The sequence below is a fragment of the Poecilia reticulata genome, linkage group LG14 (genome assembly GCF_000633615.1).
Source record: "Poecilia reticulata strain Guanapo linkage group LG14, Guppy_female_1.0+MT, whole genome shotgun sequence".
NCBI lineage: Eukaryota > Metazoa > Chordata > Actinopteri > Cyprinodontiformes > Poeciliidae > Poecilia > Poecilia reticulata.
In genome coordinates this window covers 2,527,961-2,549,896 of record NC_024344.1, presented here as the reverse complement: position 1 = coordinate 2,549,896, position 21,936 = coordinate 2,527,961, and the positions used below count along the sequence as shown (strand labels likewise).

At 40.9% G+C, this 21,936-nt stretch overlaps 2 protein-coding genes across 2 annotated transcripts; both read right to left on the bottom strand.

Moving 5' to 3' along the window:
- Positions 1–2,348: 2,348 nt before the first annotated feature.
- Positions 2,349–5,733, bottom strand: pou4f3 (POU class 4 homeobox 3). Its single transcript, XM_008426948.2, has 2 exons — positions 4,886–5,733; positions 2,349–4,521 (listed from the first exon to the last, which is right to left on the bottom strand). The coding sequence occupies exons 1-2, from the start codon at positions 5,009–5,011 to the stop codon at positions 3,604–3,606; spliced, it is 1,044 nt and encodes a 347-aa protein (XP_008425170.1). The 5' UTR covers positions 5,012–5,733; the 3' UTR covers positions 2,349–3,603.
- Positions 5,734–8,601: 2,868 nt separating this feature from the next.
- On the bottom strand, positions 8,602–21,805 carry rbm27 (RNA binding motif protein 27). The gene is made up of 17 exons (XM_017308489.1): positions 21,775–21,805; positions 21,359–21,661; positions 20,657–20,884; positions 19,865–20,053; positions 19,143–19,289; positions 18,796–18,949; positions 17,942–18,095; positions 17,612–17,836; positions 16,523–16,654; positions 16,013–16,129; positions 15,809–15,883; positions 15,508–15,684; positions 15,223–15,327; positions 12,310–12,537; positions 12,145–12,228; positions 11,944–12,063; positions 8,602–10,776 (listed from the first exon to the last, which is right to left on the bottom strand). Exons 1-17 carry the CDS (start codon positions 21,803–21,805, stop codon positions 10,666–10,668), a joined length of 2,580 nt encoding a protein of 859 aa, XP_017163978.1. The 3' UTR covers positions 8,602–10,665.
- Positions 21,806–21,936: the final 131 nt, after the last annotated feature.

Here is a 21,936-nt window from a genome sequence, read left to right as displayed (position 1 = left end):
TGTGTGTGTGTGTGTGTGTGTGTGTGTGTGTGTGTGTGTGTGTGTGTGTGTGTGTGTGTGTGTGTGTGTGTGTGTGTGTGTGTGTGTGTGTCGGTGCTTCATATGTGAGTATAATCCTGCAGGATGACTTGGTCTCGTGCTGGTTTGGCTTCTGACGATAACTGAAGGTGACTAAAAGGGAGGTAGCTGTCTTCTTTCGCTGCGGTCACATTCTCATTTGTTGCTACTGGCATCCTATGAATTATTGAGTCTTGGGTGTCGTGGCTCCCACCTCTCCTCTCACATTCCCTCAGTCTACTTGACAGCCACCCTGTGTGTGTACGTGTGTGTGTGTGTATTTGCGGACGCGTGTGTGCGCGCGCTTAGCGTAAAAGTGCGTGCTTTCTTCAGCAATTAGACGGAGCCTCCATCCTCATTCTGTCAGAAATGTTCTCTGCTGCATGAAAAAATCCAAAGTAAACACAGTTTCTCTCCTGCGCTCTGTCTTTCTTCCAATCCGCATTTTAATGTTTCACTTTGAATCTGCACCTTCTATTAATTTGCTTAAATTGCAAACTATTTCATTTAATGTACAAAGCATCAAAGTTTCAGGCAAATATAAAGCAGAAATTGGCCTCCCGGTGCACCTCGATTATTGCATGAGAAACAGCAATATACCTTTCAGGTTCTGCTGAATAATTGAAGTGCCCTCAGTCGCCACATGCCGCTGACGCTCATAGGCCTTCAGCTCAACTTACCACGTTATGATATCAATGCTGGTAATATGAGGATCAATTATTCACAAGACCAAACCTCACTTTCAGGCCAGAAAACTCTCAGAAATTCAACTTTTTTATGTCTTAGTTTGCATTTTTATTTCTGACTTAACTTAAAGACGCGCGTTGAAACGGCCTAACTCATCAAAAAGGGGGGGAGGAGGATCCGTTACAACAATTAAATTAAGGGTTCGTCTCTCCTTTTTGAAAAAATCCATTAAACACCATAAATTAGACTGAATTAAATCGGCTCTCACCATCAAAGAGAATATTCATGAGCGCCACAAACGTTTCCGCGTAAAGCTGCAAAGTATCGATCTGATCCAACAACCGGCCCACGGTCTCTCAGGGAAGAATCACACAGCCGCAAGCCACGGCCACTGAGGGAGGATTCCGGCGGAAGCTTCTCAATTTAGCCTCTAACGCATTTATTTATTTATTTATTCATTTCGTTTCTAGAAACATCTGATGGATGTTTGGCGACCGACTCCACGGGCGGAAATGAGTATTTTAAGATATTTTTAATGTGTCATTTTTACGCAACTGCTGAGAAACGTCTGTGAAAATGAACTTAAAGCGTACAATGCATCCAGAAAATAATAATAATAATAATAATAATAATAATAATAATAATAATAATAATAATAATAATAATAATAATAATAATAATAATAATAATAATAAAAGTAGACTGGTGCACATGCGCCCATAATTTAAATTGATTAAAAATAAGAAAATACAACGGTAAAGCTTAAAAATACTTACATAACAAAAGTCTAATATTAATGAAGTAAAAGAAAGAGAGAGAGAGAGAGAGAGAGAGAGAGAGAGAGAGAGAGAGAGAGAGAGAGAGAGAGAGAGAGAGAGAGAACTCTCCCTGTTTCCTCGTCCAACCTGTGGTGCGTCTCAGGAGTTCCCGTTCAAGCCTCTGCTCCCTGTTCGTCCACACTACTTGCTTTTATACACATATATAATTAATATTGCATCGTCATTACTTAATAATTTCAGTCCCAACGCACGAGACAACCCGGTAACACGAGGGCATTCATAATTGAAGGTGCGCTAATTAGAGAGGAAGGGGTCCGGACGCGCACTTGTCGCTCCACGGTGTGAGAATCGCTGTGAAAATCAAGGGCCCTCCCTGTGTTTATTTGTTCTGCTTGTATCACATACGACAAATTCATATTTAATGCCAGCAGAGTTCTAGGGTCTATAAATAATAGAGCCCCTAAAAACAACCCTCATTTTTTTTTCTTGCACTGTAAACATTATTTGTTATTTTCGCTGAAAAAAAGTGGCGTATTCACCAAAGTTCATATTTCTTGAAGTAATGCCCAGTAGCTATAACATCATACAATTGAAATATTCACAATTCAACACTGTATCATTTTTACATTGCTGTATATTTATACTACATTCACGGTAATGGTCATTTAAAGAACAGTTAAGTGTGGATGAGGAGCTGACACTGCATCGTAAAATTAAAAAGGTTACTGATGTTGGCTGAGAGGGAACATTTTTGATCGATTTTATTATTTTTTTTACTAGTTAAACTTCGACACGGATTACAAAAATCACTTACAGCAGCTTGTATTCTATTTATTCAACTGTAGGTCTGTAAATTATAGATTTTTACAGGAAAACATTACTCTTAGTTATACAGCACTGATGGTGTAAAACTAAAATATTAACTCAGCATACCTAATACAAGTGTTACCTCAATATTTTTCTTTACCCAAATAAGTACAATACATACTGTATATAATCCATATATTTTTCCCCCTCTTCTTTTCAGTGGCTACATATTCAGACAGAAAAAAACAAGGATTTGCATCTTTTTTAAGCTGTATTTTTGTTTCAGCTGCTCTTAACTAAAATGACCTTTGACAGGTAACGTCACTGAGCTAAGCTGTTATTTTAACAATAAACAATTTGCAGTGTATAATCTGCAGCTTATCTAACATGCCTTGTTGGAAGGCCTCGGGCCGCAGCCTGAGGATCAAAACCACCCATTCATTCAAGAAAACAATGAGAATAAGAGTGAGAATTTTAGAAAATAACCAATAATTTATTCAGTTTAAATTTCACACTTTTTTTTTATTCCAAGTGAAATCAAGAGTGAGGAAAATAAATACTTGACAGGTGATAAAAGCCATATAATAAATATCTATACAGCTCACCTGTGATTCTGGAAAACATGTTCACATCAAAATACTAAAATATAGCAGCAGCCACATTGGTTGTGCTCCCTGTAATGACGGTGTCATTTCCATTTCTTAATAATTCAAGACGAACAGAGTGTTTTGTGATGAAGACTCACTTTTGTGCGTAAATCACGATCACTCACAGTTCACAAAGAGAGAGAGAGAGAGCGGCTTCATTCGAAGAATTTAGTGGTTAAAATGTGAAACCACGGAACATTTTTATCGTAAAGGCTCCACAGGTGAAGACATGATAGTGTTGGTATTTAAGGATATATGAAGTGGAGATCATAGAGTCTGTTTTGTTATTTGTTGTAAGAAAGAAAAAGAAGAAAAAAAAGTCCAGTTGGGCTCCAATAACAAGGAATATGATAGTTCAAAATAAAAGTCCCTTCTCAGCGTGTGCAGACTACATTATCGATAACATCAAAAATCCCTTTAAAAGAAATAAATATGCCATCTCAACAGCAGAATCCGGAAAAGTGCAACAATGCAAAGTGAGTGACACAAAAATGGGTAAAGTCATTTTTGGAAACGATCCCAGAGATGCTGATAAATCCCTGTCTGTTAGGGCTACTCAGGTTATTATTAATCACTCAATCAAAAATGTAGTAGGCTATTTTATTCATGATGTTGGTGGGAAGAACTCAGTGCACCGCCGAGTACTTCATTCGCTTCTGTTTCTGCCGCTGATTGCAGAACCACACTCGAACCACGTTCTTTTTCAGGTCCAATTTCTCGGCGATGGCCGCGATTTTCTCCGACGAGGGCCGAGGCTGGATGGCGAAGTACGCCTCCAACGAGCGCTTCTCCGGCGCGGCGATGGACGTGCGCTTCCTTTTCCTCTCGCTGCCGTTGAAAAGGTCCGGCTTGCTGCTCTTCTCCCGGTGCGCAGCCTCGGCTTCTTCCAGCCAGGCCTGCAGGACCGGCTTGAGGGCGATCATGTTGTTGTGGGACAGGGTGAGGGACTCGAACCTGCAGATAGTGCTCTGGCTCAGCGACCCCACGCCTGGGATCTTGAGGTTGGCCAATGCTGCGCCGACGTCCGCCTGGGTCACTCCGAGCTTAATCCTGCGCTGCTTGAAGCGCTCCGCGAACGCTTCCAACTCCCGTGGATCGGACTCCACGTCGCTGACGCAGGCCATGCCTCCGTGCACGGACAGGGAGTGAGGATGGGCCATTGTGGCCATCGCCTGATGCAGCTGTCCCATGGTCTGCAGGTGGTGGTGCGGGTGCTGGTGGTGGTGCGCCGTCGCAGCCATCCCTGGGGGCTCTGGAGCGCCCATCCCGGTCACGGCCAGGCTGGTGGAAAGGTGATCCAGGAGGTCCCCAGCCTCCAGGGTCTGTCCCAGGTGGTGGTGGTGGTGGTGATGGTGGGAGATGGGCACGGTGGTGGAGGAGGAAGAGGAGGCTGAGGTGCAGGGGACACTGCTCATGGTATGGTAAGTCACGTCTGGTTTGAACGGGTGGCTCTTGCCTTGAGAGACAATGCTGTCAGCAGCCGCCAGAGCTTCAGCCCGTGCCAGCAGGCTCTCATCAAAGCCTCCGAATATATTGCCCTGCAGCTGCAAGCAAGAGTGCGCATACTGGAGTCAGTGGGGAATTCTGTCAGGCAGCTCTCAGGATCTAAAAAACATTTTCCAAAGGCAAGCAGCGCCGAGGAGAGGAGAGAACCCCTCCTCAAAGCGCAGGTCATAAAAATTAATATGAAAGCAAGAGCATTGCTTGAATAGACATGTGGATGAAAGGGGGGAAGGGGGGAGGACGAGAGAGGGGGCGCAGAGGAAGAGAGAGAGAGAGTCAGAGAGAGAGAGAGAACAAAGTCCTGTCAAATCAACTTTACAGACATTTCCAGTGTGATATTTTCCCCTCTCCTCTCCTCTCCTCCAGCAGCGCTGGCCCTTCTCTCCCACCCTGACCCGAACGTACCTGCGGGGCCGGCAGACAGACTCTGCGCATGCCCTCCGAGCCTGAGTGCAGGCCGGGATATTTGGGCTCGTGCAGGGCCGGGTGCATGGAGAAGTGTTGCTTGCCGTTCATGGTCATCATCGTCATCCTCCCAGCAGGCCCCTCACAAGCAGTGTGGCCCCGGACATGAAAAGAGCCGGGAGGAGCGGGCAGCCACGGGAGCCTCCTGTGCTCTCAGTCACCAGACTGAGGCTGTTCACAGCCAGGGCGCCTCCCGGCATCATCCTCCTCCTCTTCCTCCTCCTCCTCCTCCTCTTCCTCCTCCTCCCTGCCTCCCTCCTCCTCCCTGCCTCCCTCCTCCTCCCTCCCACCTGCTCCTTTGCTCAACTTACAGGTTTTAACCGTGTGGCCTGTGGGCTCAAACATATTGCTGGTCAAAATCACTAATATATTTTATTTCAAAAACTGTTTATAGACGAGAATATGAATATTTTGGTGACTTTTTTTGTTAATATACTGAACATCCTCTTCTGTCAGCATCTATCAGAAGAGGACGATGTCAAATTTGGCGAATCTAATGCAGTCTAGTCATTTCAGCACCATGGACAGAGATGAACAACCCGCGGGCATYAAACYATTGACAAAGTTTCTCAATAAGTTAGAATATTATCAAATARTTCATTTMTTTCAACAATTCAATTYAATTAGTTAAAACCTAACATTTGATATATTCATTTTACACAGAGACAGAGTTCAATTTTTTATTTCTGTTCATTTKAATGATTAAGGCTAACAGTTGCTTCAGTTCCAAAAGTTTCCAAAAAAGAGTTTTTAACAGTTTTGTCGGCCCCCTGAAAAGTTTGTGCTGTGCTGTAACAATTCTTCCTCCGGATTCTTGAAACTCGATTTTCAAATAAAGTGAAAAAAAATATTTTAATCTAAAAAGAGAATCTCTGACCACTGAGCAAGAGTTCTTTTTCTTCTAGCCCCGATGTGACCCRATGTGAATGTTTACTGGACARTTGTCATCCAGTTGTTGTCTCTGGTTCAGGTATGGTTGGACACCTGAGAGGCTGCAGCTGCAGCCTTTGTCCTGGAAACATCTGTCTGGGTCTTCAGGATGYCACTCATGAATCTCAACTAAAATGTTCCCTGGCCTTTGCTTCAAATCCTCTCAGGGCTGCAGTTTTATTCYTTGTTTTCCGCTCAACTTAACAATAATATGCTGTGATACAACCCCTCATGAAAGGCCAGCTTGTTTAGCAGTTACCTTGCGTAGCCCACAGCTCCCGTTCAGGCTTTCAGTGAATGTTTACTGGACAATTGTCATGTTAGCAGTTTTCTCCASCGTAGGCTAAGGGTGGACAACCCCCACCTTAGGGCTGCGGTTGAACACCCCTGGTTTCGGCCATACGTGTGTTGGCCTGGTTTCACCTATAATGATTAAAATTAAAGAAAATAAGCCCACTAAACAACAACAAAAAACAAAAGAACAACAGATTTTTAGTTGGCCTTGTACAGCAGGAATGGTGATTCTTTTCAAACCCCATAGTTACATCCACTAACTTCATGGTATTTTATTAGGATTTTATGATAGCTCATCAAATAGTGGTAGATGAATAAGAAGAGGAAGGAAAATAATAAATGTTTCTTTTGAAATAGTTTTTACAAGGCAAACTCTGGAAGGTGTGGCRTGTGTTTATACTCAGCCAYCTTTATTCATAAACCTCTAAAAATTCAGGATAAACAATGGCCTTCAAAGTCAACTGTTACAGGTTTCAAAAGACCTTAGACTGGTGCAGAGGCTCAACTTCCACTCTAAACATACAGCCAGAGCTGTATGTTTAGATGGCATGGCATGATATCAAATGTTAGAATGTCCCAGTCAAAGTCTAAACCTAAATGTTTACAATAGACTTGAACATGTGTGTTTGCAGACGTTCATCCAAACTGACTCAAAAAGTTCTGCCTCTGTGTGTAAAGCTGTTTGCTTAATTACCCCACAGCTTAATTACCCCACAGGTATAAATGCAGCAAAGGCTGTTCTAAATAATTATTCACTCAGGATGGCTGAATAAAAAACACATTTTACACTTTTTGGATATTTTTATTTTGAAAAACCATCTTCCTAACAGTGATCGCTGTGCAAACTGTAATAAACTGAAGAACATAAATGTTCATTGTTTAGACTGTGGTGCTGTGTAAGCCTGCWCTTTAATGACAAGCCTTGACCCGATGGCCTTGGCCTGGCTCCTCTCGACWTGAATGCTCAGTTCTCTGGAGCTGCTGCTTTACCCGACTTCTCATGTGGCTGCMTGGTTAAAACTCAGAGACCCGGATGGACAGACCGAAAGAGGAGCCATGTGGACAGAGGCCGGGCTGATGACACAGCGGGTCCATCTGATCCTGCCAGCCACCTCTCCAGTTCCCCAGACTCTGAATAATTCAGCAACATGGTGGCAGGCATCCATTACCACGGTGGCATCTTCTCATTCATTACGCAGATTAAAACAGGCAACCTTTTCTCACCATGCAAACATGTTGCAGCCAAACATAAACCCAAACATACACATGCTTCAGAGASACAGGGTTTGATAAAGCCTTGGTTCTGACTGGAAAAACTCAGCTCTTGGTGCATACACACGTGTCAAAAAGAAAATGCTATGTTTTVCCTGCCATAAAATCGATCTAATTGTTTGCAAATGACTGGAACAGAAGAGGAATACAGGTTGACTTTATTCATGTGCGGCACAGCTCATTGAAGACATGCACATTATAACAATTCTTTTCAGTGTTTGGTAAATTTTGCATCCCGGAGAAGTTAGTTACTTTTTATTAAACTGTAAAATGTCTGCATATGACATCTGCAAACTCTGGAGGTAGAGTTAAACAGAGAGGTTTTATCGTTTGTTTCTTTTTAAAGCTGTAGAGCCAGYTCCAGCTACTGCTAAACAGGTCATGGATCAGTTCCAATGCCATCATTTCCAAACTATAAGCTGCCACTTTTTTCACAGGCACTGTTAGGAAAGAGTAATTATAGTACATTTTCTATTTAAAAAGTAAAAAAATACTAAAATATCTATGCAACTATCTCATGGAGATGTGGGACTTAGACAGCAGGTGTCCCTCCCCTTTTTTCCTTTTCAAAGTTAGTGCACGCAACTTATATTCAGACACTAACAAGAATATTTAGTATGTTTTTACAATATAAAAAAGATACTAAATATTACAAAACATCATGCTGCCCTATGCTGAAGATGTAATGGGTGTTTAAAAAGYAGTTCTACAGGTAAACATTAGTTCAGTGCTTCACATCAATGATAAATTCTCAAGCATTTTCAGTAAAAGTTTGCATTTGTAATAAAAAACTTGGGAGGAATCTGTTCCATTTTTTTCTCACTTTCTGTAGATGGATTTTGAATAGAATGTCACATTTTCATTGAAGCTAAATCACATTAGAACTTCACCAATTTTATCAATCAGTTTAAAATATGTCTGACAAAGTAGAAGCGCATCCATACTTGGGTGATGATGCTCATAACTGCAGCACAGGAAGCAATAAAATAAAAAATACAATGAAGGAGACCACACATYATTTTAAAGGTAATGTTTTCTGGAATGCTTTTGCTTGCATCTTTTTTCTCCCCACAGCCAATATTCTCATCTTTTTGCTCAATTTTCTTTAACTTACTTTTTTCTTTTCCAAATCCAATGATTTATAATTCTTTTTTCTTTTCTTTTTTTATCATTTTACAAGCACCCCATTCCTTTGTCTTTATTGGCAAAAGCAAACATGCTAGTAAATTATAAATCCATTTATACAAATAAAATACATGAAGAAAATACACACACATCCTGCAAATATAAACAGTAACAAATCCAAAACTATTATCCAATAAACATTTTACATTTTGTACACTATTGGGTGATAGTAGCATTACAGAAGGTTGTACAAAAACTGGGAGATGCTCAGAATCTGTTTACTCAAATGAGAGAAGACAAAAAAAAAAAAAAATCAAAAATCACAACACTTAAACCTCTTTGTGGCAAAGTGAAATGTAAAGATCTAAAATGAAACACACTGGGTTCTTATCAAACTTCACTGAGGCTGAAACGTGTTTAAAATAGTTTTGTAGCCTCCTAAATTGTGCCACTGTTGTGGAGCTAATGTATTTACAAGCAGGCAAAATGATGTCTGCTAATAAGTTAATCTCACCTTTAGCTTGGCTTCATTCTGGATATGCTCCATCGACTTGAGTTCTGATTATCGAAGTGTAAACAATTATCTGCTGAAGGGGCATTTAAAGTCATCTTGCTTTTATTTGAGCAAACTGAGCTCATCCCACCCAGATGACTTTGGAACACAGTATATGTTATAAAGAGGCAAAAGCAGGAAGCAGAATCTTCAGTTGTCAAGCTTGCACACCTAAGCAGGTTTTGAACACTGACAATGTGAGGCAGCGCTGCACTCATGCAAATAAGTTAGGGTGTGCTGCGCGACTCAAGTGTCTTTCAAAAGTGTTTTAACAACTCAGAGCAGCTCTGAGAACTGGTTTAGAGCAAACGTTCTACTTAGATGAGGAGTAAAAGGAAACAAAACAGGGTGGACTGTTCCAACACATAGGCAAAATTGTGCACACATTGTCTGACCTCTTCTACCTGATATACAATCCTGTCATTTGTGAGAAACAAAAAAAAAATCCAAAGTTAACAGTAATTTCTCTTCAAAGCATTTACAAAATTTACAAAAGTAAATCACAAATCCTGTAAAAACTCAGCAATGAGCTGATAGTTTAAGGCAAAGAAATTACACATATATTTCTTTATAATAAAATCAAAATGTTCAGTACTACATTCAAACACCTGTCTATGGATGTCACATTTTGGAAATAGGTGATCCGACCAGCTCAACAGGTGAGGATTTTCCACCCTCTCTTAATCTCCTGTGCGGATGTGTTTTCACACAGAGTGGCACTGGACCGAGCGAGGAAGAAAACTAAAGAGGGAAAAACGGGGGATATATGCTACACATCTGTCTGTTGACACAGAAACTGTAATTTGTGAACACTGATCTGCTGCACCAGGAYCTGTCAGTACCTGCACACWCTCTCTCTCATGGTTCAACAGAACCTGGATGTGCTGGGCGTGCCAAATCGAACATATGGAATCAAAAATACTTGAGATCTTTAACATTTTTTGGGGGGGGGGTAATTACTATCAGGAAAAAAAATAAAAACCCCACTGAGAGTAAAGTGAAATTGAAAACCATACCAGGTACAACACAGTGCATCAATGTGGTGACAAAAAATAAAATAAACAGACCTCTTTCTGGAAGCAATAGAGAACTTTCTACTGGTGATGGAATGGCTGTCCCTGAACTGAGGGTGAGATTGTTTAGTTTTTTATCTTTTTTTTTCCTTACAAAAAACTGGTGAGAAAAAGCTTAAATACAGTATGTATAAAAATACCTATTCACAGTAGACACAAATGTTGTGCATTACTGATATTAATCATCTGATAAGCACACTACAACATACATAGATTTTTCTATCTATAAGAGCAAAACATTTATCACTCTCAGCAAAAGTGAGATGTTGTACATGTTTCATCGAGGGATACAAAAACTAATGACCCTCTAAGCTTTTTTTTATTTGTTTTTCACAAAGAAACGATGTTTTCCTTTAACTCAAGTCTAAAATTAATGTAAATTATAAAAAAAACTGTTTCCTTGTATGCAGGGAGAAAATAATAAAAAAAAGAACTGAATCCACCAGAGGGCATGCAGGGACACATCGGCCTCCTTATCGTCTCCAAGACCGGCTCTCATTCTCGTCGTCTTCATCGTCGTCTTCCTCCTCTTCCTCGTCCTCCCTCCCCTCTTCGTTTCCTGGGAGATACGAGCTTGCTTCCTTCTGTTCAGATCAAAACACACCAAGGAAGCATCTTTATGCTGTTCTGGTTTTAACATATTTTAGAAATGTAGCATCTCACTTTGAGAGACACTTCACACAAACTGCAAAGTTTCTCTCAAAGAACTTTACAGWTCTTTTGAGAACCTTATGTTCCTTTGTTTTGTAAATAAAGCAAAGGGAAATTAAGAAAATGGCTTAAGGAAAGAACATAAGGAGACATGGAAGGACACAAAMAGGTTACATAAAAGGWAAAACAACACGTATGAAAGAAAGGAAAAAGGAAGAATGTACAAATGGAAACCAATGACTGAAAGAAAATATGTGCAGGTAAAGGAGAAAGGACACATGAAAGAACGGAATATGGACAGTAAGGATTAAGAGGGAAGAGAAGAGGCGAACGGATGGAAGGAAGGAAAGACACAAATGAGAAGGAAATGTGGGAACAAATTACAAAGAAATAAGAAAAAGAAAACATGACTGAAGGAGGGAAAGTAGAAAGGAAAGCTGTAAGAAAGTGAAAAAGAAGGAGCAAAGATGGAGGATAACAAGTCATAAGAAAGAAAGGAATGACTGAAACACAGAAGGTCAGGAAAAACAAACAGAAGGATTAAAGGAAGGGTGGATGTAACATTCAGACTACGGGGTAGAGAATGATTACAAATACAAATATTTTTTCTAAACTCATTCTCTTTTTTTTCAACACTTGATCCTGGAAAAGTCTTGAACCAAATTCTGTCTCAGACCAAAACGTGTCCATGGATCCTGGACACGGCTCTGAGAGAAAGAAGACCAACTGCATGCAGACTGAAGGAGATCTAGTGATAGCTAAATTAATCCTAAAAAACAAAATAAATAAATAAATACCCTTCTTAAAAAAGAGCCAAACACATTAAAGTGATACGGTAAAGAATCCACCCTTAAACAGCTAAAAGAAACCATAGCAGGAGGATTTCACCTGATCTTAATGCAGTTTTACTCAAGAGGCTGGAATGCTCTTAGCGCAGAGAGGTTCCCCCTCTCTGGGAGCAGCAGTGAAAAATTCACAAGCACTAAAAACATCCAACCTGTGAATATAGCTAAAACTTCAGAAAAGTTCACCAACTTTTCTGAAAAACTGTGTCAAAGCCCAACGCTTGGCCTGAACTGAGTGTGTGTGATGTGCCGTACCGCCTTCTCCTCGTCTTTAGTCTCTTCTGCCTCAGGTTCAGACGTAACGGACAATGACTTGGGCTTGTACCAGGAAATCTGCAGAACGCGACTTTTGAACTTAGCTCCCTGATTTGCTGCCTAGAACACAAAACACACAGATTATTTTCAAAAACKTAAAAAGCACAAAGAATCTGGCCWCATTTGGAGYGTGCAGCTTACATTCTCTGCTTCGCTTCGCGTCTTAAAGGTCATGATGACAGTGTTGGCATCTTGGTAACGCAGTTCTTCAATTTCCCCAAATTTCTGAAAGTAAGAGAAAAAGCTTAGCACAACAATTACAGACAATTTCTGTGGACAGTTCTGTGAAATTGTGCAATTACACACCGAGAAATGAAGCATTAGCTCTTCCTTTTCCTCCTGCGCGACTCCTAAAATAGCGACCGTTCTGGGCCTGTGGTCGACRACCATRCGGTTTACGACTCCACYGCGAGTCATCATCTCTCGGCTTCGGCTCCTGCCGCGGCCCGAGTGCATCGCCCCGGGATCYGGCGCCATCTTCCCTCGGCCTCTGCCTCGACCCGGTGGTGGGATGATGAGACCRAGTCGCTTCGCCTAAAGAAAAGAAAGAGACTGGTCGCTTATTTTCTTCAAGGCACAAAGTAACTAAATTGGGAAAAAAGCACAGTAATTTTCAAAATCGTATCACATTAGTATTTTACCAAGATGTCAAACAAAGGTCATTTCTTTAAGTTATTTATTCATAAGCACCGTTTGTTAATCTTTTCCAACACCAGTAGAATGATTACGTTTAACAATATCTCTCATTTTTTACTTTCATTTCTGAAGAGGATCTGAAGACCCCACAATGATTGATTTGCGACCCCTAATTGGATCTTCACACAAACATTTGCAAGTAATGTGTCAGAGAATATTCCTAAACCAACAGCATCATGAGGACCACAAAAAACAGCAGACAGATCAGGAATTAAACTGTAGAGAAGTTTAAACACGATTTTCCACCAGAGCCAGAGACGCCATAGAAGGGGTCTGCTCAAAGAACACTGCTGTTAGAATGGCCTAGTTAAAGTTGTTGACTAAATAATATTAAGAATGTGTGGCTAAATAGCTCAAGGTCAGTCAGATTTGACTGCAAGTGTCTACACAAAGCAAAGCGAAATGGGAAGAAATTTCTATTTCTGTCCAAACCTGATAGCAGCATGCCACACTTTTCAGAAACCTATGAATTATTTTCATTCCACTTCACAAATAAGCACTTATTTCACTTTGCCTATCACATAAAATTCAAATAAAATGCATTTAATAACAAGTTAAAGGGGTGTAAATACTTTTGGAAGGGCCTGTATGCGTTCTGCTCTCCATTAGTTGTCCCTCCTCCATTTTTAACATGTCATCTCACATCTTAACCACCCCACAACCCATCAGCCCGTCTCTTCTCCATTTGTCCCTGCCTCACTGCTGCCTTTAATTGTCATTCCGCGATTTTCCGAGACAGACCAGCAGCTCAAACTTTAATGAGACGGGTCCACATCAGTGTAAGGACTTGTGTCTGATTTGGCTTCGGTAGCGGCTGCTCCTCTGGGGTTGCTTAAGTGGCTGCAGTTTAATGTGCAGAAAGAGGTTTGGGCTTGGATGGATGAGGCGGGATGGGGGGGCAGAGAATATGCATTTTTAACAACCAGCTAATTAAGGACCGCTGGGATGAAGCAAGGGAGAGGGAGACAGGGTGTTGCAAACTGAAGCCAAGTTGATAATGTGCTGATTGAGGGACTAAACCCATTAGGGTCTATATTCACAGTACATTTAGATGTACACTCACTCTGGATGGTCTGGGAAAAGTGATCAAAGAGGACCCTGATAACACTAACATGAGTAAAAAGAAAACAATAATTTGTTGCAGAAAACACAAAGAATGTTCTGACTAATTGGTTTTTGACAGCAGCACCGAACAGATTTGAGACTCTTGGCATTTTTCACCCCGCTTGTCTTAAACACTCTCTTGTTGTTTTATTGCTTATGCTTGTTTGTTTTAATACACACCAGAAAACCAAACACTAAAGCAGAGCAGCAATCAAAATCAATTCACGGGACTCAAGAGTGCAAAACTGTTAAAACATTTGAAATATAGACCTTTTTTAATGGGCAGGCGTTGGGGTAATTTTGTTTTAGCTTTACATCATGCTATATCATCATTCTCTCATCAAACACCTACCCAGAGTGTTGCTTTGACTCATTTATGGGGATCCTTGAATCTCCCATGGCAACCATTTGGGGGTGTCTTAACGCCTGCTCTGTGTCTTAAAAGTCTGCCTTTAGGGACATAGGACACTCACTCTGGATGGTCTGGGAAAAGTCATCAGACTTTTCCACCCAACCACAGAGCACCCCTCTCACACTCCACTCCCCCAGACTAGCGGCAGCAACAATTAGCAAACACCTGGTGGAACTACATCTACTGAGCTCTGCTTTAAAACTGCGGTTGGAAAACTAAAAGCAGCCAATAACTGACGGCTCGTTATGTCAGCATGTAGACCGACTGACTACATGACTTATTACATCTAGTTACACCAGGATCACTCCAAATACATACATATTTTTCCCCCTATGGCTTCTTTATCCAAATCAGAAAGATGATGAAAATCAACGTTGCACCTATTGTTGCTGTATCATGCAATCCGTTTTGTGCTCCTGTAGAAGTAGTTTTTCTGTTGCTTATTTAGTTTACGTCTGAATACTGGGATGCTGCAGCATCACACCTTCAGTCTCATACTGATCCAACAGCTTTCTCTCTCTTTCCCCTAAGGTTTTAACTGAACCCACATTACCGACTCAAATGATGTCTTTTTCAAATGCACAAGCCAAACTATTATGTCTGACAGAAGCTGAAGAGCTCATTAAATACCAAGCCGGCTCTTTTATTTATTTTGTGTTAGGATTTTGCTTTATATGTTTACTTTTGTTGCAAATTTATGCATGTGTGTGAGAGAAAAGTAAAAAAAAAAAAGTAATCTCATCAGTAAACTTCCTCTCTGACATTTCTCAGAATCACATCCTCAAATTCAGCTTGTGAATTCAGAAACGTCTGGTGTTGTGTGTGTGTGTTTGTGGTCCCTGTTTGGGGAACTTTAATATATATGGGGTAACACTGGTTGTTCAGATTAGTATTAATGAATTTAAATTTTTTACTCCTTTGGGGGTTGATTTATATCAACAAATTAAGCATTAAAAATGTACTTTTAGGACTGTGCTTAGAAAATGATGTCAGTGTAATTTCTGTACCTCCACCCGTAGCTCCACAAGTTTTCTCTTAAGGTCTGTTGTGTCTTCTCCAGAGCTAATTTTTTTATGAAAGTCTAATTCAGCATCGAGCAACTCCTTCTGGGCCTGAGAAGAAAACCAAGACAAATAAAGACACCGTGATAATCTGGTCGTTTACTCCATAAAGTAAATCAGCGAAAGAAAAAGAAAATAGATTTTAAGGTTTACCAAAGTACCTCTACTTATTTAGTATAGCTTATAACTTAAAAATATTTGTACAGCATAAACATGTATTTCTAAACTTACATCAGTTTTGGTCTTAGGTTGGCTGTGGTTGGCTTTGCCACTTGAGACCTGAGAGGTGGGGTTCATTTCATTCTGCAGCTGGGTAATCTTCTCTGTTAGCTCCTTCAGGGTTTTCATGATGTTGGCCCGTTCCTCGGGCTTCATCGCTCGGTTTTTCTCCAAGCGGTTGATCAGAGCCTTAAGGAGAAGCAGTAAGAGGAAAATGGATTGAATGCAATCTAGAACACAAGGCAAGAGAAAACCTTAAGAGCAAAGGTCACGTCATAACCCAGTGGAGAGAAAACAAAAGAGGGCATGTTACTTTCTGACACTCGATCTGCGTCTTCAGCATCTCCTGTTTCTTTTTCCTCATGTCTTGCTGGAGTTTCATCGCCTCCTACAACAGAAAACAAGCCTTTAGCACACTACTAGCTATCAGTAAAAYAATATTTCACAAACAAAATACTCGATCTTTTGCATCTATTCTGGAATATGTTGGCAAATAAAAAATATATATGCTACTTACTTGCTTCTTTTTAATAGCTTCCTGCACTTCCAGGGCTTTTCCAGTTTTCCCAAGGCTCTTTGAGGAGGATTTGGCGGCTGTGGGTGTGTAGGGGCCTTTCTGGGTGTTTGGTGCCACCTATGCGTCACAAGAAGAGGAAAAAGAAACGGAACCATGTAGGTCATCAAAAMAGGAATACACACGGCTGTAAACTTTAMGTCACAGTGGAAGGCATTCCCTGGAGCCACCAGCTTGGAATGCAATCCTAAAAACGGCTCGTAAGGAGCTTAATGARGCTTAAAATAGTGCAGAAGATGACATGTTCTAGAAATATTAAAGACATAAAAACGTTTTAATTTAGCTCCTTGAGGGTTCACATGCAAACCTTCATGATGTCTRATGATGTCCAGAGTATCACTGTGGCTCAGTACAGCCATATAAAGCTGCATCATTAGTTAATTATATGTCTTTACACAAAAAAAACTTTAGTAAACTTATTTTTGTATACATATGAGGAGAATAAAGGCGTACAATGAGAGCGTCAGCGTTTGGATTCATGCCGTCCGTCTTTGTTGCGATTGTGGTTCCAGGTGCTGCATTCAGGTGATGCTTGGGTACAGTCTTGTTCAGCACGTAGGCACCTGGACTGTGCTGTTTAATCCCCTGCAGAAASATTAAGATCAAGGTAAAAGAAAGAAAGAAAATGAAAAATTTTAARAATTTCAAAGAGAAATCAACTGGCGACCTGAAAATGGCTTGATTAGCTTGATCAGCAGAGTTTGCTGAGGTTTTCTGTGGGCAGATATGAACTGTCTATCCAGGAAAGAACCATTTGTACACTTTCCTGAGTTGAAGAATCGGAAGTCTTTGACGTTGAAGTTGTTTCTAAGGTAAGAAAACTTACGACATTTTCAGTATGAGTGTCATTCTTAAAAATAATGATACCGAAGCTTCAGCGTTTGCACCACTCTGCCTTGCTGCAGCTTTTCTCAAAACAGCACTGTCAGAAAATCAATAGCCTTTAAAGCTTCACTTTGAAATGTTATGAAGTGTTTCATTGTTCCAGTCTGCAATGTTTTGCAAAATACACCGTGCATGTTGGCCAGTGTGTGTGTGCACACACTGCACACAGGCATTTCTGGAAAAAAAAAWGTTTAATTCAGTTTAACAAAGAACCTAGTTGTACTTTTGCTGGATAAGTGATGCTAAACATCAAACGTATGATCATTTGACCAAATCAGCAGCARGTTAAAATAATAACATAGTTTGAATTTTAATTGCCACTGCCAGGAGTTCGGCTTCATTTGCTGAATTGCTTTGGCTTTATTTGGCCGCCAGGTGTCGCTGTTTTTAAACATGAGACTCTTTTCCAGCACACTGAAACATGAATGTTTCTTCAGCAAGTGAAAAAAAAACATTTCAACCTCCGTCTGTTAGGGATCATCCTGGAAATGTTGGCCGTCTTTTGGAAATCTCAGACCAAAGGGAGGAATCTTCACACACAGACTGTTTAAGGCACAACTTTAGCTGTACAAAAATCTATTTTGTACATRAGGTTCTGTGTYTCTCCTTTTGAGATGAAAGTTTTGTGATTCTTTAGCGTTAGCTCTTTAAGCTAACCTTATGCATGTTGCTGTGCGGCAGGCCTTGGCCTGGCACCGACCCGGGCCCCTGGCTCCCTGAGGTGGGCTCCTGACCAGCGGGGTTGGTGCTGGACTCCCGGTGCCAGTACACACGGATGAAGCGGTTGTTGAGGACGGCCTCRATGCTGGATATGGCCCGTCTGGCCTCTTCGTTCTTTGTGTACTGGATCAGAGCGGCTTCTGGGTCGCCGCCAAACACAACCTGGGGAGAGAGTGAAAGTGAACTGGTCAGCAGGACATAAAGTTCTCTATTGCTCTAATCTTTATYACTTTTCATCTGCTTTATTGCATCCAATAAATACTGCACCTGTATGTTGACGATGGTTCCAAACTTGCTGAAATGCTCGTTGAGCTTGGTGATGTTATTCAGGTCCCGTGGGATCTTGCGCACCTCCAGCTTTGTGTTCACGTAGTGGTTTCTCTTTGGAAAAATATTCTTATCTTGACCAGCAAAATTTGGCCTGAAACAGAAAAAATGCATCATAAACAGTGACGTTAATTTTAGAAATAACTTTGTTTCGATCATGTAAAATAAGAGCTCACTTTTGGACCAAAAGAACAAATATACCTTGAGAAAATTTAAAAAGATAAAAAAAAAAACTCATTGCAGACAGACTGTATGTATTAGTTTGTTTTTTACTGTTCCAAATTTAATAATTACACAGAAATGCATTTTATATTAAACAGTGCAGAATGACGTAGTTTAAAATAAGATTMAAATCAAGATTACAGTTTATGCTCTATAAWAAAGTTAGAACATATATCAAAGTGCAGGATCTGCAATTAAATACYAGAAGTACATTCATGTGAAAAAACATGGATATCCCATGACAGCATGTCTGTTTTTCTAACATATTTAACATCCATATGATCCAATGAAATATTCAAGAAATAAAAACAACAATAACTAGTAATTCAAAYCAATGAGAAAACCTTTTGAAAATGTTTGCTTTAGACTTTACAAACACTATGATTAAATTGTCTGATGTCTTCATAAGGAAAGATGCAGCAGCTTTGTGTCTGATACGTAATTTTAAGAATCTTAAAAATTAAATTTTTGTAAATAAACCTTTCCTATGTAGGGAAAATATTTCTTCCGTGTTTATCTTATTTTGTTATTCTATATTTTSTTCATGTTTGCGTGAATCTGTGACTCCTTACTTCTCCATCCAGGGTTTCTTAGCAGCTGGACCATCGGCTAAACTGGCTCCCATCGTCCTCTTCCTGCTGTCCTGCTCAGCGTTGAAGCGAGACACATTGTTTCCAGGAGAGCTGGATGCAGCTGCTGGCTCTGTTTGGATCACTATGTTAGCGGCTAGAAGAGGAAACAGAAAGACAAGACATGCTTTTTAGTTAAAAAGTGATWAATCAAAAGATGTTGCATTGACTGCATTTCATCTTTATTGTGTTGGAGACACAATGATGATGTTTTAGGATTTATGTGGACGGCGTGGAATAAACTTGATTTTCTGAAGACTGGGTCATCTGGTACAGACCACAGCTGTTACCTCTGGATCCTTGTCCTTCGCTGGAGGTGAGGCCGATGAGGTTGGAGCGCTGGGTCTGGACTCGGGGAATAAACTGGCGATAAGAATTACGACCCGCAGCCGTCAGTCCTGGAGATTCTGGGTTGTAGCCTTCCGGATCATAGTTATCTAAAAAGAGGTAAACATGAATTTACAAARTGGAAGTCATGAAGATTAAAATATTKTATTTACTAAAACCTAAAGTAAAGCTGGAGCTTCYATATATGCCCAAGTTTTTAAAAGACACMTACATATAAAACAAAAGACAATTATTTAAAGCAAAATGCTAAAGATTATTARTGTGAGCTGCAGCTTAATGTGGTAGAATTAAAACAAGAGATCTGAAAGCAAATAAGTTCAACTGGAACAGAAAAATATATTTTGTACAACTATCTGGGATCTGAATTATGGAAGCTGCAAACTGTCACATTAGAAATACTTGTCTTTAAGATGAATAAACACCACCACCTTATGGGCAGCAAGGGATACTGCAACACTCAAAGAACATGCAAAGAAGCTCATCCACAATATAATTAAACAAATAACCAAAATCCCCATAGTGTGTAAAACATGCCTTAGTCAGCAGAAAATCTACTGTGTGAACAGAAAAGTCAACATAAAGAAAAAGACGAGAAATAAAGAACAGAAACTGAAACAAAAAGCCACACGGTCCCAATCTGAATAGGAAAAGCATTTCTGCTTACATTCAGACTGGACATATTGGGGCMGCAGAGACACGGATGAGGACGAGGAAGGAGGCTGAGGAGGAGCAGGAGGAGGAGGAGGAAGAGTAGGTGGGAGCCCCACTCCAGGTGGTCCAATGGGAGGAGAAGAAGTGATTGCAGATTGATGGTTGGGGGTATCGATCCCACTGGTAGCTATCAGTGGGGGTCCTGGGGGAGACAAAGGTCCAATCCAATGTCTCAGACGTGTCGCATGTACAACAGTGTATGAGGTTGTTTTCTACACTGAAAAATGTATTCACTCTATACAAAAACCAAGAAATATTGGCATTCCAATAGTTTTTACATGAAATTTACACAGACAAATGGAAAAACATCWATAGAAATATGAGGCATAATCTCTTTGAAGTTTTAAAAGATTCCTAAATATTTGGGCCAAAASCTAAAGAGTAGAAAACCCATGAAAAGTAGCAACCACAACCAATAAGTGAGAGCATAGAACTGACCCAAAAATCTATCAAAACTCAGAAAAGTAAAATATTTTGTTCACATCTTGGCTCCAACATTCATCCTGAGGAGATACCATTATTTATACATAAAACCAAATTCCAGATTCTTCCAAACTAAGTAGAAACCCTGGAATAATAACGTAGATCAAGAGACTGAATGCATCTGAGACAATAAGGAAACATCCACAGAGTTTTCCATAGTGGATCCTCAGCTGACAGTAAACACCGACGTGTGACTAAAGTTTATTTACATGTGAAGCTGCTAACTGCATTGAGTTTAACTTCMGGTGTCACTAAAACTCACCTGTCATTGGGAAGACACCTGGTGGTGGTGGCTGGGTGTAGGGGGGCATCGCCGGCATCCTGAGTGAGGGGGGYGGCTCAGTGATGGGGGGSATGGGCATGCCGGCAGGAGGCATGACGGGAGGAGGCGGAAAAGGAATCATTTTGGGCAGGGTGACGTCATCAACGATGAGAGGGTCGCTGCCGTGGTCGAAGGGACACATGTCACCAAGGACGCAGAATCCTTTCTCTGTTTGAGCAAAACAGACACAAAAACATGAGTCAATCCCAACAGGTCCAGTTTCAAATTTAAAATCCACCACAAGAGCATCCACACTGACCAAGGTGACTAAATAAAAAGCAAATGTTGAGGACAAAAGGTAGGTTAACACATCCAGTGTGCGTTTACCCCACAGCCTCATTAAAGCAGCAGGTCTCCAGTGGCTGTTTGAGCGCTGTGACAGCAGAGAGCTGCAGGGACGGAGGGTTAAGTTTAAACTCTCCTGTGTGTGCAGAGACGGCCTAGCGCTGTGCTACCTCCCACTGGGGACAAGGGACAGAGTGCTAAACAGTGGTCATTAGTAAAGAGACTCAACAAGGGCCTGAACCCTTGAGGGAAAGTGAAACGCCAGCTTTATACTAACCCTAATACAGMTAAACTTTTCTAAGTAAGACCTTCAACGGTGCTTCCCCTTTTTTACAAAAACATAAACTCAGCTCCTACCATCATAGTCCCTGCATCGCTGCTTSAGCGGAGTATTCTTGCCGCCRAAGGGCTTTCCAACGCCGTCTTGCCGCTGAGCGATGTAGTAGCTGGACCAGCTGTCTGTAGTGCTGTCAGGCAGGTGAGCCGGAGTCACGACAGGAACCCCTCCAACTCCAGCAGACGAGGTAGCAGAGGAGAAGGGATGCGGAGGGATAGGAAGGGGCAGCAGAGGCGGTGGATGCTGCTGCTGGGGGCCGGATGTTTGCGAAGCATTGTATCCATCATTGTCCTTTCTTTCCACCTCAAACTTTGACTTGAAATCTGTTAAAAACAAGAAGAAACATTTGAAAAATCTATYGATAAACCTAATCTAAGACTGAAGAGTTTAAAGTGCCATTTTAAAACAGCAACTTCTCGTAATGCACAAGCTTAACCTTGTGGGTAATTTATCCAATTCCAGCCCATGTTATGGAATCCCCAGTGATGTGACTGCAAAGTTGTCCACATTGTCCTGTTAAGTCTCAACAACGCAAATAAAAACAATTCAATCCGCTACATTCGATCTTCTCTAAACAGTCCAAACCAGCTCAGCTCCT

Excerpts from the sequence above, each read along its gene's own strand:
- pou4f3 (XM_008426948.2), bottom strand. The coding sequence starts at position 5,011 with ATGACGATGATGACCATGAACGGCAAGCAACACTTCTCCATGCACCCG. Across the intron at positions 4,522-4,885 it reads TCTGTCTGCCGGCCCCGCAG|CTGCAGGGCAATATATTCGG; the intron begins GTACGTTCGGGT and ends TCTTGCTTGCAG.